The following is an 18,149-nucleotide window of genomic DNA, read 5'->3' as shown; positions in this document are numbered from 1 at the left end:
AGACACTCCATTGAAGATGGAAGTGCAATACCAACCGACTTAGCGTAAATTTATCGCTAGTCTAACAATACCTCATAGGGCGCCTTATCATACAAGGCACAGCCCTAATATATATATATATATATGTATATATATATATATATATATATATATATATATATATATATATATATATATATATATACTTTGACGGAAACCTTCGTGAATAAGCCGTTGTTCATTTAATTAACAGAGCAGAGATGCTTGGAGTCAAAATCACTTGGTGGCGTACAGTAATACTGCTATCCACCTTCTCCTAGCAATCGTTTCATCATGCAACTGCTTTGAGGGTTTCCTCCTGTTACACCTCTCGAACCTTTCTACTCTCAGGTTCCCCTTCAGCGCTGAATGACCTCATAGTTCCAAGCGCTTAGCCTTTGGCCGATAATTCTATATTCCTTTACAGTCATGTTAGCATAAAAAAGGTCTATCAGTATTGGTTGGTCGTTGTTGTTATTGTGAATTTTAAGTAGCGTCGAATGTCTCTGTTGTTGTTGTTGTTGTTTATGGTTGTTGTTGTTTGTGGTTGTCGGGAGACCTTCGATGCAGAATGACCCGACATAACTATCAATGTTGCGTCATTTTCTGGTCGTTTTTACGTGATTAATCCGCTCTACTTGCCTTCCTAATGAGAGTGATGGTTGGTGTATTTTTTTTCCTGTTTTTTTCATAAAATGCAATTTAAAATATTGTAGACTTCTATCGTTCGCAACGGAGATTTTAAAATAGCATTGTTTAACTAAAAGGAAAATAATCTTTGAGGTGAAAACGTAAAACGCGCATTTGTTAAATTATTTATTTATTTTTTAAATAAAACTTGCAAGAAACAAGTATTTTCCAGACATGTTTCAACGTATAAAAAACATCTTTCCCATCGTGGGAAATTAAAACTGACCATAGACGCGCCCGACCTTGGGAATGAGTATATTAGGCAGGGCTGAGGAAACAGTCGAAGGGGAACTTTTTTTTTTTTTTTTGTTTGCTTGTTGCGCCGAGGAAAACGGAGTTCGCGAGAATGTCTCTTTCTCTCTCCCTCTCCCTCTCTCGGGCGTGACGTCACGAATCGCCAGCGAGCGAGCGAGAGAACGAAGCTTGGGAAGGAGGAAGCGTCGAGCGAAGCTGGTTTGGTAGGTAGCGAATCCGTCGAGGACGCAGTCTGTGTTGTGGTGTGGTGCTGTGATGAATAGACCGACATCGCTACAGGCGCAAAAATATTACGTCATCGGTCGTGTCACATGCCATTAGAAGTACGACCCTTCTTTGTATATATATTTTCGTCTATAACTGTCATTGAAAAAGGAGGAAGACCTGTGCTTTGTAGTGATGCTTTTCCGTATAGTGTCACCCACTCTATCGACAAGGATCGATTTTATGTCGTTTTTGACATTTCGTGGACAGGAATAACCCATTTTGGAAAACAGACGAAAAGTGTGACAGATTGATGGTTGTTTTATAACTTGAAATATTCTAAAAGAATTTGTGCGACGCCGTTGTGAAGTTTGAAGTGATAAAATGTTCAAAGTGCTCGTTGGATTTTTCTTGCTGACAGCTTTCCTTCCCCGTGGAGATCATCGAGTGAATATATCGTCCAAATCGGACGAGTTTATCTATTCACTAAGTTTTTGACTGAAGTAAACGATTCTCTCCCAGGAAGAGAACGAAACTGCGTTGATCTCTGCTTCGTCATATGAAGGAAATAACGGCTGAAAGTTGTTTTGTCATTGACTCGTGACTGATGATAATGTATTTTTAATAATATTAATAATAATAATTCACGGGATTCATTGCTGCCATTTCAAGGATTGTCACAGTCACGTTTGGCTCAACCGCTCGTCGATAATTTCACATACTTATTATTATTATTATTATTATTATTATTATTATTATTATTATATAAGTTAGTGCAAGTAATCTAGCGAAGAAAATACTTTAGTTTATAATTGTTAAGATGTATGCTAGAGACAAAGGCGGAATATTCTCGTCGTGTAGTGCGCATATCATTTACACACACACACACACACACACACACACACACACACACACACACACACACACACATATATATATATATATATATATATATATATATATATATATATATATATACGCGTTCATATTACTGTGTGCATGTCCATTCCTTCATATACTTCATAAATACAAGTATGTATATGGTATCACAATTTTGTAATGATAAAAAATTGCTAGTGAACGCAGTGACTGAACAATAAACGTACAGAAATATTCTACTGTATCAGCACAAATGTACGATCGCTGTTGTCAACACCTGTGCGCTCTCTCTCTCTCTCTCTCTCTCTCTCTCGACTGAGATAGAGGGAGAGAAATGATTCATACTAATTCTTTGTACTGGGACACGCTCGGGTTGATTACTGTTAGGTTCTGGATGTATTTACACACAGACGGTTTCCACTTCCTCTCTTGTTCACGTACTATAGCTTTCATATTCACTATTCGCCTGTCATGCTTTGTCAGTCATTAGGATCTTTCACTATTTTACTGTAAATTTAAACACAAAATGACTGGAAATATCATATGTTTGAGTTGCAGAATTTAGGGTCTATTTCTCCTCATGGTTTTGAACGATGTTTGATGCTCAAAGCGTTAGGATTAAATGGAAATCTTATCCTTGGATACCTGTCGTCATCGTTGAACAGATGGCTGAACACATGTTATCTTTGTTGTTATTTTTCTGGGTGCAAGAAGGCTCCTCTGTTATTCTTTGTGCTGCAGTTGCGTTTGTAACACAGCAACGCCTTTTCTCATTTAAGTATATTCCTTCACAGCGGTGATTAAGTCTGATGTTAATGGATGATCGACAAGCAGGATAACTAAATATATATATTTCTTTATATAATATGTATTATATATGTATATATATGTGTGGGGGGGGGTATAGGTATGTATACATATATCTCTCAGGATGAAGAGGTATGTAACAGATTTATATGACCACGTTTCACATCTCGTGATGTATCTTCGAGGCTAGAAAAATGAAACATTGACTATAAATACATATAAAAAATGTCACTAATATACAACAGTAACTATTTAGAATTTTTAAGATTAAACTGTTTATGTCCTTATTACCTGCTTGTTTACTTTCACATTTTCTCCCTTTCTCTTTTAGCCACTTTCTAACTCTTGCATTTTTTGTCTCTTTTTATTTTCATGGTATCCGTAAAAAAATGCTTTAATTTTTAAAAAAATGTATAAACTTTTTTTTTTTTTTTCTTTTTAAGTTTTGGTGGCATGTTATCGACTTATTTTTATATATATGTAGTCAGTGTGTAATCCTAGCCTTGAAGATACATCATGGGTTGTGAAACGTCGGCAGATATAAACCTGTTACGTACGAGGGACATTCCTTCATCTCTTCATCTTGAGATTGTTTATCGGGTCTGGTTCCCCTTCGATGTTTCTATATAAAATATAGTATATGTATATATATATATATATATATATATATATATATATATATATATATAATATATATATATGTGTGTGTGTGTGTGTGTGTATGTGTATATTAAATGCTCTTGTTCTCTCCTTCTGTTCAGTTCACGGAATTCATTCTTGACCCTTCAAACAAACGAAACCGTGAGGCACATTCTTCTCATACCCTACAAACCTACAAGAAGTAATTGCTTCAAGTTTGGAATAATTCACGTTATACACATCCAGCAGGAATCTGTAAAGAACAGGCGCTGACAGCTCTAGCCTCACGTTCCTCATAATTCCCCGAGATTTAAATGGGTTCTGTGTCTGCTGCTAATCGCTATACGTCATCCGAAAGACTTCCTGAGAAACGGAAGGGTGTATCCTCCAGGCGCTGTATCCTCTAGAAGGGGAAAAACAAAGCCAGTGGTGGAAAGGATAATCGTCTCTAATTCACACATGACTTTTATACTCACAAGCATCAAACCCCAAATACTCCTTAACTTCGAATTCGTCTTACTTGGGGAAAGCAACATGTTAATATATGCAAAATATGACCGTTACCAATATTTGAATCTGTACCTTTTCGCTTACTCAGGGAGTAATCCTACAGACTACTTTGTTGTTGTTGGGGGCGGGGCGGGGCGGTAGGAAAGGTCTTTGGAAGCGCCTGAAAAGGTCTGAAAAAGGTGTTTTGCGTTGAGTTGAAGATAGAGGAATTTTAGGATAGGATATTTGTGATTTATTTGATTAGAATGGAGGTGTAAAAAATGAATAATGTGGATGCTAAAAATTACAAAAAAAAATGGTTTCTCTAATAAGATATAGAGTATTTGTTCTTATTTTCGTTGGTGAAACAAGGCTCTATTTGACCGTAGATTTCAGCACGTTTTGATTTACATTAAAAGTTCGGAATACACTCTTTGCAACTTATGCGTTGGGGGAAAATCTTGCACGCATCCCGAGGAAGCTCGAGGTCGAATCATGCCTTTTTGGTTCTGATACAAGATTGCAGTTACTTATCTATTGAGCCATCAAGACGGTTTCTTGAATAGTGAAGTCATTGTCGTGTCCGTATCAAACCCAGAAAGTTCGATTCCTAGCGATAGTGAAGACACACACACACACACACACACACACACACACACACACACACACACACATATATATATATATATATATATATATATATATATATATATATATATATATATGATATATAGTTTCATTGTTAATGGGTGTATGTGGCTTAATATTTTTACATATAAAAGGAAGAAAATATATTTGCTTATTTATTTATTTATTTATTTATGCATACGAAACCAAAAAGCTATAAAATCATTTTTCTCCAATGGAGAGCGCTTCGCAGTGTTACAATAAACATTTTTGGTCTATCTTCTTATTTTTAAGTTTTTTTTCTTGATTTAAAGTTTTCGATCAAATCGTAAACACGAACTCTAAAATGGACCAGCAGTCTTCGACAGCAAGTTGCACCTCGCTCTCTCATAGACAGATGGCGATAAAAAAAAAGGGGGGGGCGGGGCAGGCGGGTTATTGTCAGCAGGTGTGTATTATGACGTATGGTTAGTCAAGGTTTGTGAACTGAATTGAGGTTTATAGGGGCCAATTAATACTGACTTCGTTTGTGTGCATCGAAACTCAGCGAGATGACGTTGGTTGTTCACGTAACTGAGAAGGTCACACAATACATATCATTCGTTACTGGATCTCCTACTGTGGCTGATCTTGCAATAGCAAAATCCCTCTAGTTCTATCCCGCTAGCTGCTCTCATTGCAAGAGTACGTGTTAGCTTAGGGTCACCTTAATCTAAAGCAACAATGGTAACATGAATTTTTGGGTGCTTTGCATATGATCGTTCACATGCATGTGACATAATCTCTCTCTCTTAGTTAATTTGTATAGAAGAACCAAGAGAAAATAAATATGTGTTTGAATATCATTGTGGATATGTTAAATGTTAGTTTTAGTGTTGTAATTTAGTATAAAGTAATAGATTCAACGAAATCTCACGCGCTCTTTTGAGTGACCCTGACATTTAGAGCTGCTGCGACTGCCGAATTATTAGCTACATTGGCCCCTTTCCTCCAACGCTGCCCAGTCTCCTTGGTCTGATACGGATCGAAATATACTATTTCCGTGGCCCAAGAAGGGCTCGTCTCCCCGTCCCCCCTCCCCCTCCCCTCCCCCCCCCCTCCCCCCCCCTCCCCCTCCCCCTCCCCTCCCCCTCCCCCTCCCCCTACAAGACTAGCTGGCCCTCCTTTTTTAAGCAACATATTGATCTATAGCACGACCTCGCATCCCGTAGCTTCCCCTGAGGTATGCATGAGGTGCGGGAAGATGTTTATCGTGACGAAATCAATGAAACTTTGCTGTGAGACCAGCAATTTCCTTCTTGCAATACATATGTTAATAGATTTTCGACCATAGTTCCTCATTGGACGAGTGGGTTTGCGTATCCGCCTATCAGTTTGGTAGCCCAAGTTCGCTCCCCGCTGCTGCCGATGCGCAGCCAGAGGAATGTATTTTTGGTGATTAGAAATTCATTTCTCGATATAATGCGGTTCGGATCCTACAATAAGCTGTAGGTCCCGTTGCTGAGTAACCAGTTGGTTCCTAGCCACGTCAAAGAAATCTAATCCTTCGGGCCAGCCCTAGGAGGGCTATTAATCAGCTCAGTGGTCTGGTTAAACTATGGTATACTTAAATTTTAGACCATAAGTCAAAGTATCCTAGAACATTGTTACTAAAAGTTCACAGTTCCTCGATTGGTTTCTAGGAGTGATGTTAATCTATTAGGAAAATCTGAAAGAAAGCTTTACCGTTTAATTTAGTGATCATTTAGCCACTCTGCTATTATAACTGACTATTTAAATTTTTTTTTTTTATGTCTATTCGTGTCATTTCCATATAGTCGCTCTGCTACTATACCTCCGTTTATATTCTCTTTCTTCCATCTGACCACCCTCTCCTAACAATTGCTTCACAGTGCAATTACAAGGTTTTCCTCTTGTTTGCACCTTTCAAACCGTTTACTCTCAATTTTCCTTTCAATGTTGAATGACTTCATAGGTACCAGCGCTTGGCCTTCGGCCGAAATTCTACATGTAATTCCATTTGTTACAGTGTGATGGAACCAGTGATGGTGACGTTGGAAAGAGTTCTCTGTCGCCGAAACTGGTCGTTAAGAAGTAAGGTTCTGCAGTGAGGTTATTAGTTTTGATATCAAGCGGGAGAGGGATCACTGGCGATTAAGGGATTACCACACGTTAACTTCAGATAAGAACTCTGATATCTGTTAACATGAAAGTAAATCTCTGACGCAACAGGGAGAAGCCTTGCTTTAACGATGACGCAATCTTTGCAGTGTATGGAGATATCTTATCCTGGCTGAGGCAACGCCGAGCTTAATCCCGTCCTTGTCGTGTGTCAGTTTTAAGGAGCTTTTCTGCTGCACAAAGGGGACTTAGACGGGGGAAAGGGGTGACGGGGGTTGTTTGTGGGGGCGAGGGGGGTGGTCGTCCTCAACCTGTATCGTCTGTTGCAACGCTTGTCCCTTAGGGGAGCTGAGAACTTTTTTTTTTTTTTTTTTTTTTTTTTTTTTTTTTGCCAACAAGACATTTTAGCGCGAAGTTCTAATTTCCATTTGACATTGTCAACAGTTGTGGTTGCTGATTCCATGCTGTCATCTGGATCAGTTACACAGCGCATTTATTCACTGGACTAAAAGAGGGTGAAGCAGTTTTCCTGCCTGTTTTTGGATGTTGATCCGCAAAATATGTCAACATAAATTATAAATATATATATTTATTTGTATATTTTTATTTATTTAGACACAACATGCGTGTGTATTGAATCATCTTAGTTTTATAATAAACTGTTGGTTTTAACTGGATTTTATAGGACCTAGTTCAAGAAATAGAGATGAGATGGAATTATAAACACGATGTCTTGCACGTAGAGGGTGAAGTAACTTTCACCCTTATTTTTCACCCTTATCCACTCACATATACAGAAAGTATTATAGACGAAATATAAACGTGTACTGCGGTGCGAGTCACCACTTGTTAAATGTCAATCTTATTTATACCTGTAGTACGTGACATGACGTGGCGTGACGTTTCCATTCATATTTTTTTCTTTTCTGTAAAAGAAAAATACTGAGATGGCTATGTCTGTCCGTCCGCACTTTTTCTGTCCGTCCTCAGATCTTAAAAAATACTGAGGCTAGAGGGCTGCAAATTGGTATGTTGATCATACACCCTCCAATCATCAAACGTATCAAATTTGATCCTTGTAGCCTCAGTAGTTTTTATTTTATTTAAGGTCAAAGTTAGCCATGATCGTGTGCCTGGCAACTCTCTACAAGACAGGCCACCACCGGGCCGCTCATACGGCATGATACCCTGTACAGAAAACTCGATGGCGCCGAAATCGGAGCATTTTTTTACTTGTTTACTTCAAATGTTGGGAATAAGTTTAGGCAGTCCAGATGAAATGTCCAACTCAGATGACAGGATGTGCGGCGGTCTCACCTTCGATTCCGTACAGCCTATATAATCGAGGGCGATAGAGGACGGCGCTGTCCAATACTTTTCAGAAAATATCCGTGATTTGCGTCAGTAAACTTTTCTTCGGCATTGCAGTTTTTCACGCTATGCTCGCATGATTCCTGCGTCCCTGCGACGAGCCCTGACTGGCTCCTCGCTCTGTCATTGCAGAAATGTGTTGCAATCCATAATGCAAAGTTACCACGTCTGGTCGAAGCTGTATTTCGTTGCAAGGGAATTATAGTCGGTTTTGTAATATGGTTCATACATTATTTGTGTGTATGGCGGGTGTGCTGTAACATTATAGAATTATTCATCGGATTTTGAATCGTCACGCGAATTTCTCGTGGGTCTTTAGAAATTATATGTATATAAACATCACAAATTGTTTTCGTTGTTATTGATGATCAAGTTACATGGATTTGGAAATGTCGTCAAGGAATGATTATTATTAATGTACAGTAGGTACATCTGAGAGTGAACTTTGTTTTGAATGGACTGATTTTTAATTTTTCGTAGTAATAAGTCACATGGTACAGGTTCCAGGTCAAGTTCCACTGAAACAAGCTAGTTTCCCTTGGCAGTGCGAAAAGTCTGGTTCACTGGGGAGATTTGACAAGTTTGAGCTATTCATTCTATAGAAGTAGGAGAGGATTGATCGTAAGAAAGAGTTTTCCATTTGATTTGTTGACGTTAAATGGCGAATATCATCAGTTTATTTTTGTAGGAACATGTGACATAAAAACTGTTACCACTTCCTTTAGTTTCAGACCGAGAGGGATGATGGCTCTTGAAAGTTTCGTGTTGTCATTTGCCATACATTTTTTATACTTCACTGTGCATGTAATGTTTTCGTGTATTTGACTCGTAAAATTGGAAGCAGATTTTGAAAACTACTGCTACTACTACTACTACTTCTACTACTACTACTACTACTACTACTAATAATAATAATAATAATAATAATAACCACAGAATCTGTCATACCATCGGGGTAGTCGCCGTTATTCGCCACGCTTGAATCCTGGTATATTTCCTAGGAACTCATATAATTATAATAATAATAATAATAATGATAATCACAGAAGAATCTATCATACCATCGGCGTAGTCGCCGTTATTCGCAAAGTTTGAAGCCTTGCATATTTCCTAGGAATTCAGTTTAATTTGTTTGTGACTGTCACCGTGTAATTCCTTTAATAACGTAGAATGAAGGTCGTGATCGCTACCTGAACAAGTAAAGTTATTTACAGCGAAAGAATTCGATATCTTGTACTGTTTTTTGCGGATCACACTTAAGATCTCGCAAGGTTTATTATCTCGTAAAGATGCCAGAAAGAGTTACGCTGGAATTCCAGGATTTTTTTTTTTTTTTTTTTTTTTTTTTCTTTTTTTTTTTTTTTTTTTTTTTTTTTTTTTTTTTTTAAAGCTGCCATTATTCGGCATATTTACATAACACGAAATGGCTACAACATTAACATTGGTCATACAAGCTGGCTCTGATTCCTGTGATTTCAACATGTATTAGATTATAGGTAGTGTCTCAGCTCTCTCTCTCTCTCTCTCTCTCTCTCTCTCTCTCTCTCTCTCTCTCTCTCTCTCTCTCTCTCTCTCTCTCTCATTTACAAGCTGGCTCTGACAACTGTGATTTTAACATGTATTAAATTACAGGCAGAGTTCTCTCTCTCTCTCGTACATGTTTTTAAAAGTGGAAAGCAAACTAATCAATAAAGTTTGCACCGTTGAAGAATCTTTCCTGTTGAGTTACATACTCTAGCGATACTTCATGATGATAAGCTGGAACAGTAGGGAACGATTATTTTTGCATTTTTGCTACTGAATAAATTAACCATGATACACTTATTAATGGTTTTCACATTTATAATCTAAGATCTGCCATTGCCTGTTTGCGTCTTTCAAAGGTGATATATATGTGCTTGAGGATGAGTCTGTTTTTTGGTGTCATGGCTTACTTTAGATATCTCCAAATACCCATGGCCCACTACTTCAGATTTAGAATAGGAATTGAGAAGTTCAAAACAAAACGTATAGTTCCTGGAACTGGAATTTTATGACATGTTATTACCATAAATTCAAAATATAGATTTTCATAAATTCAAAAGGAAAATGTAATATACTTTTATTTTTATTTTTTATTTTTTCATAAAGTTAATTTTACTTTAAATTCTATATTATTTGTTTTTGTCCGAGGCCCACCTGATAATCAGCCCATGGCCCACAGGTTGAAGACCACTGTTCCAGATGGAACCTAATGTCATTATGAATGCTCGTAGATGATGGAGAACAATGGAAGTGTTTTCCTTCTGTAACAAAATTCGACACTCATATGGAAGTTGCAATTGTAAGTAGGCTAATTATACGGAAACTACAAAGGTAAATTGTATGTTGTGATCAAAAGTTTTGATATTATGATCTGTAAATCTAATGAGATATTGTAAAGGATTCACACTCATATGGAAGTTGCAATTGTAAGTAGGCTAATTATACGGAAACTACAAAGTTAAATTGTATGTTGTGATCAAAAGTTTTGATATTATGATCTGTAAATCTAATGAGATATTGTAAAGGATTCATTCGCTAAACACCTTGCATATGTCCTACGTCTGTGCTTGTTTGTATAGAGAGAGAGAGAGAGAGAGAGAGAGAGAGAGAGAGAGAGAGAGAGAGAGAGAGCTTTTTGTAACATGGTGTTGCTACAGCGATGGTCACCGATGCAGGAGAAAGACGGGAAATGTTGAACCAAAATATACGGTGGCCCTTCATTGACAGTCGCCATTCGCCGAAACGACCATCGGTTCGTATATCGCAAATAATGGAATTCATATCCTTAACAAAGGTACATTGAGTCGCGAACTTGCTTAAGAAGCCGCCTCAGGACGAGGGAAAGATAACTGCACACATGCTACAAACAGAGAGAGAGAGAGAGAAGAGAGAGAGAGAGAGAGAGAGAGAGAGAGAGAGAGAGATTCCTGGTGATTTCCACAGGAAGGAAGAATTCCACTGGCCGGATATGCAAGTAACTACTCCACCCATAAACACCGAGTAACCAACGGCAGGTAGCCGAATCCTCATCCCCCGTATCTTCCGTGGGTACCTCTCCCAACCCCTCACCCCTCATCCTAACCCCCCCCCCCTCCCCGCCACACACACACACCCTGCCTCTAATGGTGTCCATCAGGAGTCCCGTGGTCTTAATATTTTATTTTTTTCCCCTTGTTTTGCCCCCTTCATGTTCGTGGTTTATTTCTGAAAATGGTGAAAGTCCATTTACAATAATCTCATACGTGTTCGTGATATATATATATATATATATATATATATATATATATTATATATATATATATATATATATATATATATATAGTGCGTGTGTGTGTTAATTCATAGGTATCACTTATTTGGAATTCACTTTATAAATAATGTAACCTAAGGAGAATTACAACTGATAAGTGTTGCTACCCAGTCGTCTTGGATAGATCAGAACGCATCACTACAATTTTCATAATAGGATAAGAAAACGTGGAATATCTTTAACGTGCTTTCCTTTATATTTGCTGGAGGACTTTTGTGTAAAATATCTATAAAATTGAAGGATATTAATAATGTAGAAAAATCATCACCAGGGTTTAGTTCTTCATCTCTCGCCATAATTTCGGGAGGAAGAAACTTAATGCGTGCCTTGGTAGATGGGTTGGAAGCAGAACATACCAAGCGGAACATCACTTGTGCTTCTAGATAAGGCTTGCTCGTCATATCTCTCCTGCTGAGTTGAGACAAGTCGACCAGACAAGGTTTCAAATGTAACTGAGTATCTAATACTGGGCGGACGCTTGATTCCTTGAAAGGAAAAATGAATGTCTCTACCTAGAGCAGGGAATTTTGGGGGTAACTGTTACAACTGTCCAATTTGATCATTAAGAATGCAATTCCTGCCTTTGGTATTGATTTTCTAAGTACTCCATAAACATAATACTGTAAAATAGCTGACCATGTTGCTCGAGAATTTGTTTGTACAATGAATTCTCAAACAGAGAGATGTTGTTCGATACACACAGTTCAACTGATTTTATTATTTCAGCCAGGGCTAGTGGGAAATGATCAGCGCAGGGCGCTAATTTTTCCATCGTATTCTGTAGACATCTTGTATGGGCGCCTTTGTGAATAAGGAATCTCGTCCACACTTAAGAGTGATATTGTTCTGCTTCGAATTTGTGGCAGAGATCTTCAGAATGGTTTTTGTAACAGGGAGCAAATGTGTCTAATAATGAGGAGAGGAGGCCTGCTAACCACTTAGAAGGTCCTAAATGTGAGGTAGTTGGGGATTAATTACTTCAGTTTTCTTCAGTAATTCAGTGAAATTCTAATTCCCAGCAAAGCAAATGACTCCCTGTGACATTCCAATCCCTAGCAAAGCAAATGGCCCTCTGTGACATTCCGATACCCAGCAAAGCAAATGGCCCCCTGTGATTTTCCAATTCCTAGCAAAGCAAATTCCGTTATTCTTGTCGTTCCTTTGCTTTCACTTGGAAAACTGCAGAGCTGAATTACTTACTTTCTCTTGTGGTGAGATATCACGATGGAAACCACTCTCCATGACCCCTCATGTTCCCTTCACCTTCGCTTGGATCATTTCACTCTAGCTGCATTTGACGCTGTCCTTCGGGCAATCCTTCAATCGCTGATGAATGAATACCCTTATCTCATTCTCTTTGAGTCAGGGTCCTAATAATGAACAGAGCGCAGAGGCATTAAGGGCATTTGTGTTTTGTTTATTAAATTGTTAACATGGCGCTTTGTTTGGTTCTGTTACCGTTTTATTTTGACATTCGATACTTATATCTTTTTACTTTCTATAAAAAAGCAAGCCGTGCAAACTGCTTAACTGTGGGTTTTCAGTAGGTACTGATATAATTATATTACTAATATGTATATTCTACAATTTTTGAAAATTTTAGTTTCCTGATAATGATTCCTGCAGCGAGAGATTTACAAAAAACAGGGTCATGTTTCACTTACAGCAGTGTATACAATGGGACCCCCCCAAAAATATCCAAATTAGTGTTATTTTATTAAACTTTTGTGAAAAAACTCACGTTCTATTGCTAGAATTCTCTATTATATGTCATATCTGCTCTTCTTTTTTTTTCCAAGCCTTGTGATTCCCTCGTTGTATGGGGGTGTGGCTGTGGGGGGAGGGGATAAGATTTTACCTCGTCAGTATGCTGATAATTTTCTTGCATCGGAACTAGTCCTCCATCACGTTCTCATTTTTTTCAGGCTGTATATGTAAATGGTTTGCAATTCCGAAAAAAGCAGAACTGATTATATAGCTGAATGTTAACTAGACTAGTGTAAGAGTATTTTTTCTCATGCCCCTTCGTATTTTCAGTCTTCTCTTGACCTTGGCTGGAATGTATGGGAAATCGCCTTGTCATCCTGGCGAGGCTCCTTTTGTACAGAAGTTGCTTGTGGGTATCCATGCAAAAAATATCACATATAGGACAAAATTGACTTCCAACAGTTTGAGGTGTATTTCTGTGTAGGTTTATTTCAGTCATATTTATGGCTCTACAAAGGTTTTCTTAACCTTTTCTAAGCAAACCCCATATTAGGCTGGTTAAAATGATCTCTTTCCTCAACAGAGCTACAGTTGTAAGATCCAGAATGTAAAGGTTCAGGGGTCTTCTCGTATACAAGGATTAGGATGTCTCAAAGACTTGTTAGTCTATCCTAAGAGGAAACATCGTGTGCTCACTTATCTGTAGGAGCAGGTTTTACTGTGCATTCAGTGTCTTTCTAATGATTTTGTCTAGCTTTCTTTTAAACTCATCCACATTTGTTGCTGTTGACAACTTCTGGTGGCAGTTTATTCCATGTGTCACATATCTTGTAAGTAAAGAAGTTCCCACAATGGGATGTGTTGTATCTCTTCATTTCTAGTTTCCATCTATTATTTCATGTCTGGTTATCGTTTAACGTTGATATAAACAAAGAATTCGGAAATTGTAGACAGACGCCTACACAAAGTTTGCGCACATTTGCATGGGCGTAGTCAAACCGAACGAAGTGGGAACGTTTGACCTGCATCTAATTATTATTATCAGTGTCCTCATCAACAATCAGCGGTTGAGATGACATTTCGGTTCGTTTCCCCAAATGTGTTTTTAAAGAGTCCGGACGCCTTCGCTTGCTCGCTCGCTCCTTGGCCCTATCGCCGGCACCATCTCTCATGATCAATATTCCTGCCCCAGCAGCTCACTTCGTGGTATCTCCTGATACCACCTAGCTCTCTCTCTCTCTCTCTCTCTCTCTCTCTCTCTCTCTCTCTATAAATTACCTTTCTTAACGGAGATCATGTTTACTGATTACCAGCTTTTATGTGTGTGTGCTATTTTATATATTTATTATATATATATTATTATATATCATACTTTATAGTATTTACTTTCTCTCTCTCTCTCGCTCTTCTCTCTCTCTCTCCTCTTCAACCTCTCCTCGATAACTTACCTTTTCTTAGACTGTGTTTAGTGATTGACAGCTTTTATAAATATATATATATATATATATATATATATATATATATATACTCTCTCTCTCTCTCCTCTCGTCTCTCCTCTCTCTCCTCTCTCTCTCTCATAATTTCCCGTGGGAATTGATGCCTCTTATTTTTGTGAAAGTGCCAGTAATAGATGCTCTTCTCTCTCTCTCTCTCTCTCTCTCATCTCCTCGCTCTCTCTCTCTCTCTCTCTCTCCTTTTTACTACGGGGTCCTCATTTCGCTCTGCGGTATGGATTTTGAAACGTCTTCTCCCGATTTCCTCATTCACGAATTTTCATTTGTTGAATTTTTTATTCTAATTAATGGCGGAGGTTTTTTCTATGCTCGGAGGAAGAAACATTCGAAAAGAACTTTTATTTTCTAAAGCGAAGCGTTTTTCTGGCCGCGTTGTGATTTTTACTTAATTTTGGTCCTCTTTCGTGTTTATAGGTCGTGTCTCTGGATTTCTTTGGTTCGAGAAGGCGTTGAGTTCTTGATGCTTGGATGCTGAGAAGGTTATCCCAGAAATGATGGGAGTTTTTGTGATTTATTTGACGAATTGGTAGGTTGATATCCTAATGATTTGGAAAGTGGGAAGTCAAAATGGTTACACACACACTACATATATATATATATATATATATATATATATATATATATATATGTGTGTGTATTATATATTCTTTTATATATATATAATTATAGATAATTATATAATATATAATGATTATATAAAATAAAAGAATATAGTCATATATTAGCTCATGCACGTGCCCAACATGTAAAGACCAGTATATAACGGTCGCTTCTTTTTGTTGAATTCTTACCTTTTTAAGATGATGATGATAATAATAATAATAATAATAATAATAATAATGTAAATTTCGTTTATTGTAATTCCCCTTTCATCAGTGCAATTTTGCAACTGTATCGTACTTACCATTAATCAAGTCTATTATTTCCCCTTTGCATTTTCTCGTTTAAGGATTAGCGATAAATAAATGTAAAGTTTATATAAATATACCATTTGTGTTACACTGAGAAGATATATGGGGATCATTGTTATTATTATTATTAGTTATCAAAAGCAGAAAGCAAGTTCTTACCCTCCCCTTTTTTTTCTTTTTAGTCTGGTAATGTAAGATGAGATCCACGACTCCAGTGACTTTCCATAGGCGCCCCCCCCTCTCTCCTCTCTCTCTCTCTCTCTCTCGTCTCTCTCCCCCCCCCTCTCCCTCGCTCTCTTCCTCTCTCTCTCTCATTGGTGACGACATCATAACACTAAAAGTTACTCGTTCATGAAGTAGCATTACATCAGACAGTACGTGAAGCGATTGTATCGTACGTTTTATTTCAGCCTCTTAACACTGATTTTTTTTTTTCTTTTTCAGTAATAAGTTTGCCATTTTATTTATCAGTCAATTTTCTTTTATTGCATAAGTCTGCCCACATTAGTCATTGTTATTCTTGCCGCTACTTTTCCTTTACAAATTCTGTCACTGACTGTATTCATGATGTATATATTTTTTCATTTTACTTGGAAGAGATTCAAATCTGTCTGGAGTTCAACGCTCCCATATTTCTACTTCAGAAACTGAGATGTGTTATTTAATCCCTACTAAAATCCCTCAGTTTATTCCTCCATATGGAGACGAGAATGTCATTATCCTAATATTTTTGCTCCGTTTTTCATTGATCAAGACACAACCCTCCAGAACAGTTTTATATATTAAGACAGCCCCATAAAATGTTCTAATATCTTATTCATTTTCTGTCAGAAATAACAGAATCGGTATCTTTTCCCTCCTTTTTGTTCCTACTTTAGAGATTCCCATCTCCCCACCCTCACACCCCCCCCCCCCCCCCCCCCCCCCCCCCCCCCCCCCCCCCCCCCCCCCCCCCACTTTCCCCAAGTTACCAGAACGGAAAGGCTCCATGCACAGTAAGCACAAGGGACCTCCCATTCCATGAGCTCCCTTCTGTATCCACTGTTTTGCTTACTTTTCCTCCTCCCCCTTCTTACCCCCTCTATTCCCCCCTTCCCCCTCCCAAACCTTCCACTCTCAAGTGTGCCTGGGGGACCTCCCTCACTCCGTCCCTCCCTTCCCCTATCGATGTCCCCTTCCGAGGATTCTATTCCCTTGGAGGAATAATCTCCCCCCCCCCCCCCCTGCCGACCTTATGCCATTTCATCCGCCCCTCTCTGTCCCCAGACTGCCCTTCGAACCAGTCGCCGCTTTTCCCTTTTCCCTCCCACCCATAATTATTTACGCTTTTGTGTTAAGGCCGTAAATACCGATGATATCATCGTGGTTTGAATCATCACCACCCCACCAAGGAAGTTCGTCTGGATTCTGGAAGGAGCCACAAGTCTGGCTTACATTAACAGCAGCAACTCTTTTCGAAATCGTGCGAACTCTTCATGAAAGATACTTTCATCAAATGGAAATCAGCTTAGATTTTATTTTTTTTATGAATTGAATTGAATATAGAATTTAGGTCAAAGGCCAAGCACTACAACCTTTAAGGTCAGTCAACGCTGAAACGAAAATTGACAGCAAAAAGTTGCACACTTATTCCTTCATCGAATGGAATATAGAATTTTGGCCAAAGGCCAAGCACTGGGACATATGAGGTCATTCAGCGCTGAAACGTAAATTGACAGTAAAAAGTCGGAAAGGCGTAACAGGAGGAAAACCTCAAAGCAGTTGCACTATGAATCAAGTGTTAGGAGAGGGTGGAAAGTAAGATGGGAGAAAGAAAATATGGAAGTAGGTACAGTAAAAGGAACGAAAAGGGTTGCAGCTAGGCGCCGAAGGCACGCTGCAAAGAACCTTAAGGAATGCCCACGGTGCACCGGGGGTATTTCGTATGGGAAATGAAATCACCTTGAATACGTTATTTATTTATTTATTTATTTATTTATTTATTTATTTATTTATTTATTTATTTATTTATTTTTTGCGGGTTTTCGTGACGTTTAGAGAAACAAGCTTTACATATCGTTTAGTAACATTATGAAGAGCTCATGGTTTTGATAAATAATGCATTGCGTTTTTCGTCATATATTATTATTGTCGTTGCAGGGGATAATTTTTTTCTATTTTTTATTTATTTATTTTTTTTTTTCTCAGAGAGTTAGGGAGACTCACGCCAGACAAAACTCAAGGTCAAATTTCAGACAACTCAGGAACATGAGTCTGTTTTATAGTGACATTCTCTCTCTCTCTCTCTCCTCTCTCTCTCCCTCTCTCATCTTCTCTCTTCTCTCTCTCTCTCTCTCTGTTGGTTTTTGGGAGATGTTGATATTGTTCAACATTCCCATTGTTTGGTGTGCATGTTCGAGGCTGGAAGACGTCATTATTTCTTTTAGAGACGGTCTCCTTGTAGTTGTTTATTAAAGTCCTGACGTTATTCAAGGTATAATTAGATTTTTCAAGCTCTTTCAACCAAAGGTGTGTGTGAGGAATTTGTAATTATGGATGAATGTTTTTGGTTACTTGTATGTGTGCGTGTATATATATATATAT

At 38.1% G+C, this 18,149-nt stretch overlaps 1 protein-coding gene across 8 annotated transcripts in view; it reads left to right on the top strand.

The window, feature by feature from the left end:
* Window positions 1–18,149, top strand: part of LOC135207200 (daf-12-interacting protein 1-like) — a 645,343-nt gene that overhangs the window by 107,203 nt on the left and 519,991 nt on the right. Inside the window, exon 1 of one of the 8 annotated variants that reach the window (XM_064238785.1) lies at window positions 1,173–1,286. The exons of 6 other annotated variants lie outside the window; for them this stretch is intronic. Coding sequence is in view for 1 of the 2 variants with exons in the window: in XM_064238783.1 (XP_064094853.1) it covers window positions 1,275–1,286 (12 nt within the window). In the remaining variant the exon portion in view is untranslated. Of the gene's footprint in view, window positions 1–1,172; window positions 1,287–18,149 lie in introns of those variants that run through there. One more of the 8 variants, XM_064238783.1, reaches the window with a different exon arrangement.

Source organism: Macrobrachium nipponense, chromosome 32 (assembly GCF_015104395.2).
Source record: "Macrobrachium nipponense isolate FS-2020 chromosome 32, ASM1510439v2, whole genome shotgun sequence".
NCBI classification, from domain to species: domain Eukaryota; kingdom Metazoa; phylum Arthropoda; class Malacostraca; order Decapoda; family Palaemonidae; genus Macrobrachium; species Macrobrachium nipponense.
The sequence above is the reverse complement of the archived record's forward strand: the minus strand, read 5'-3'. Positions and strand labels throughout refer to the sequence as shown.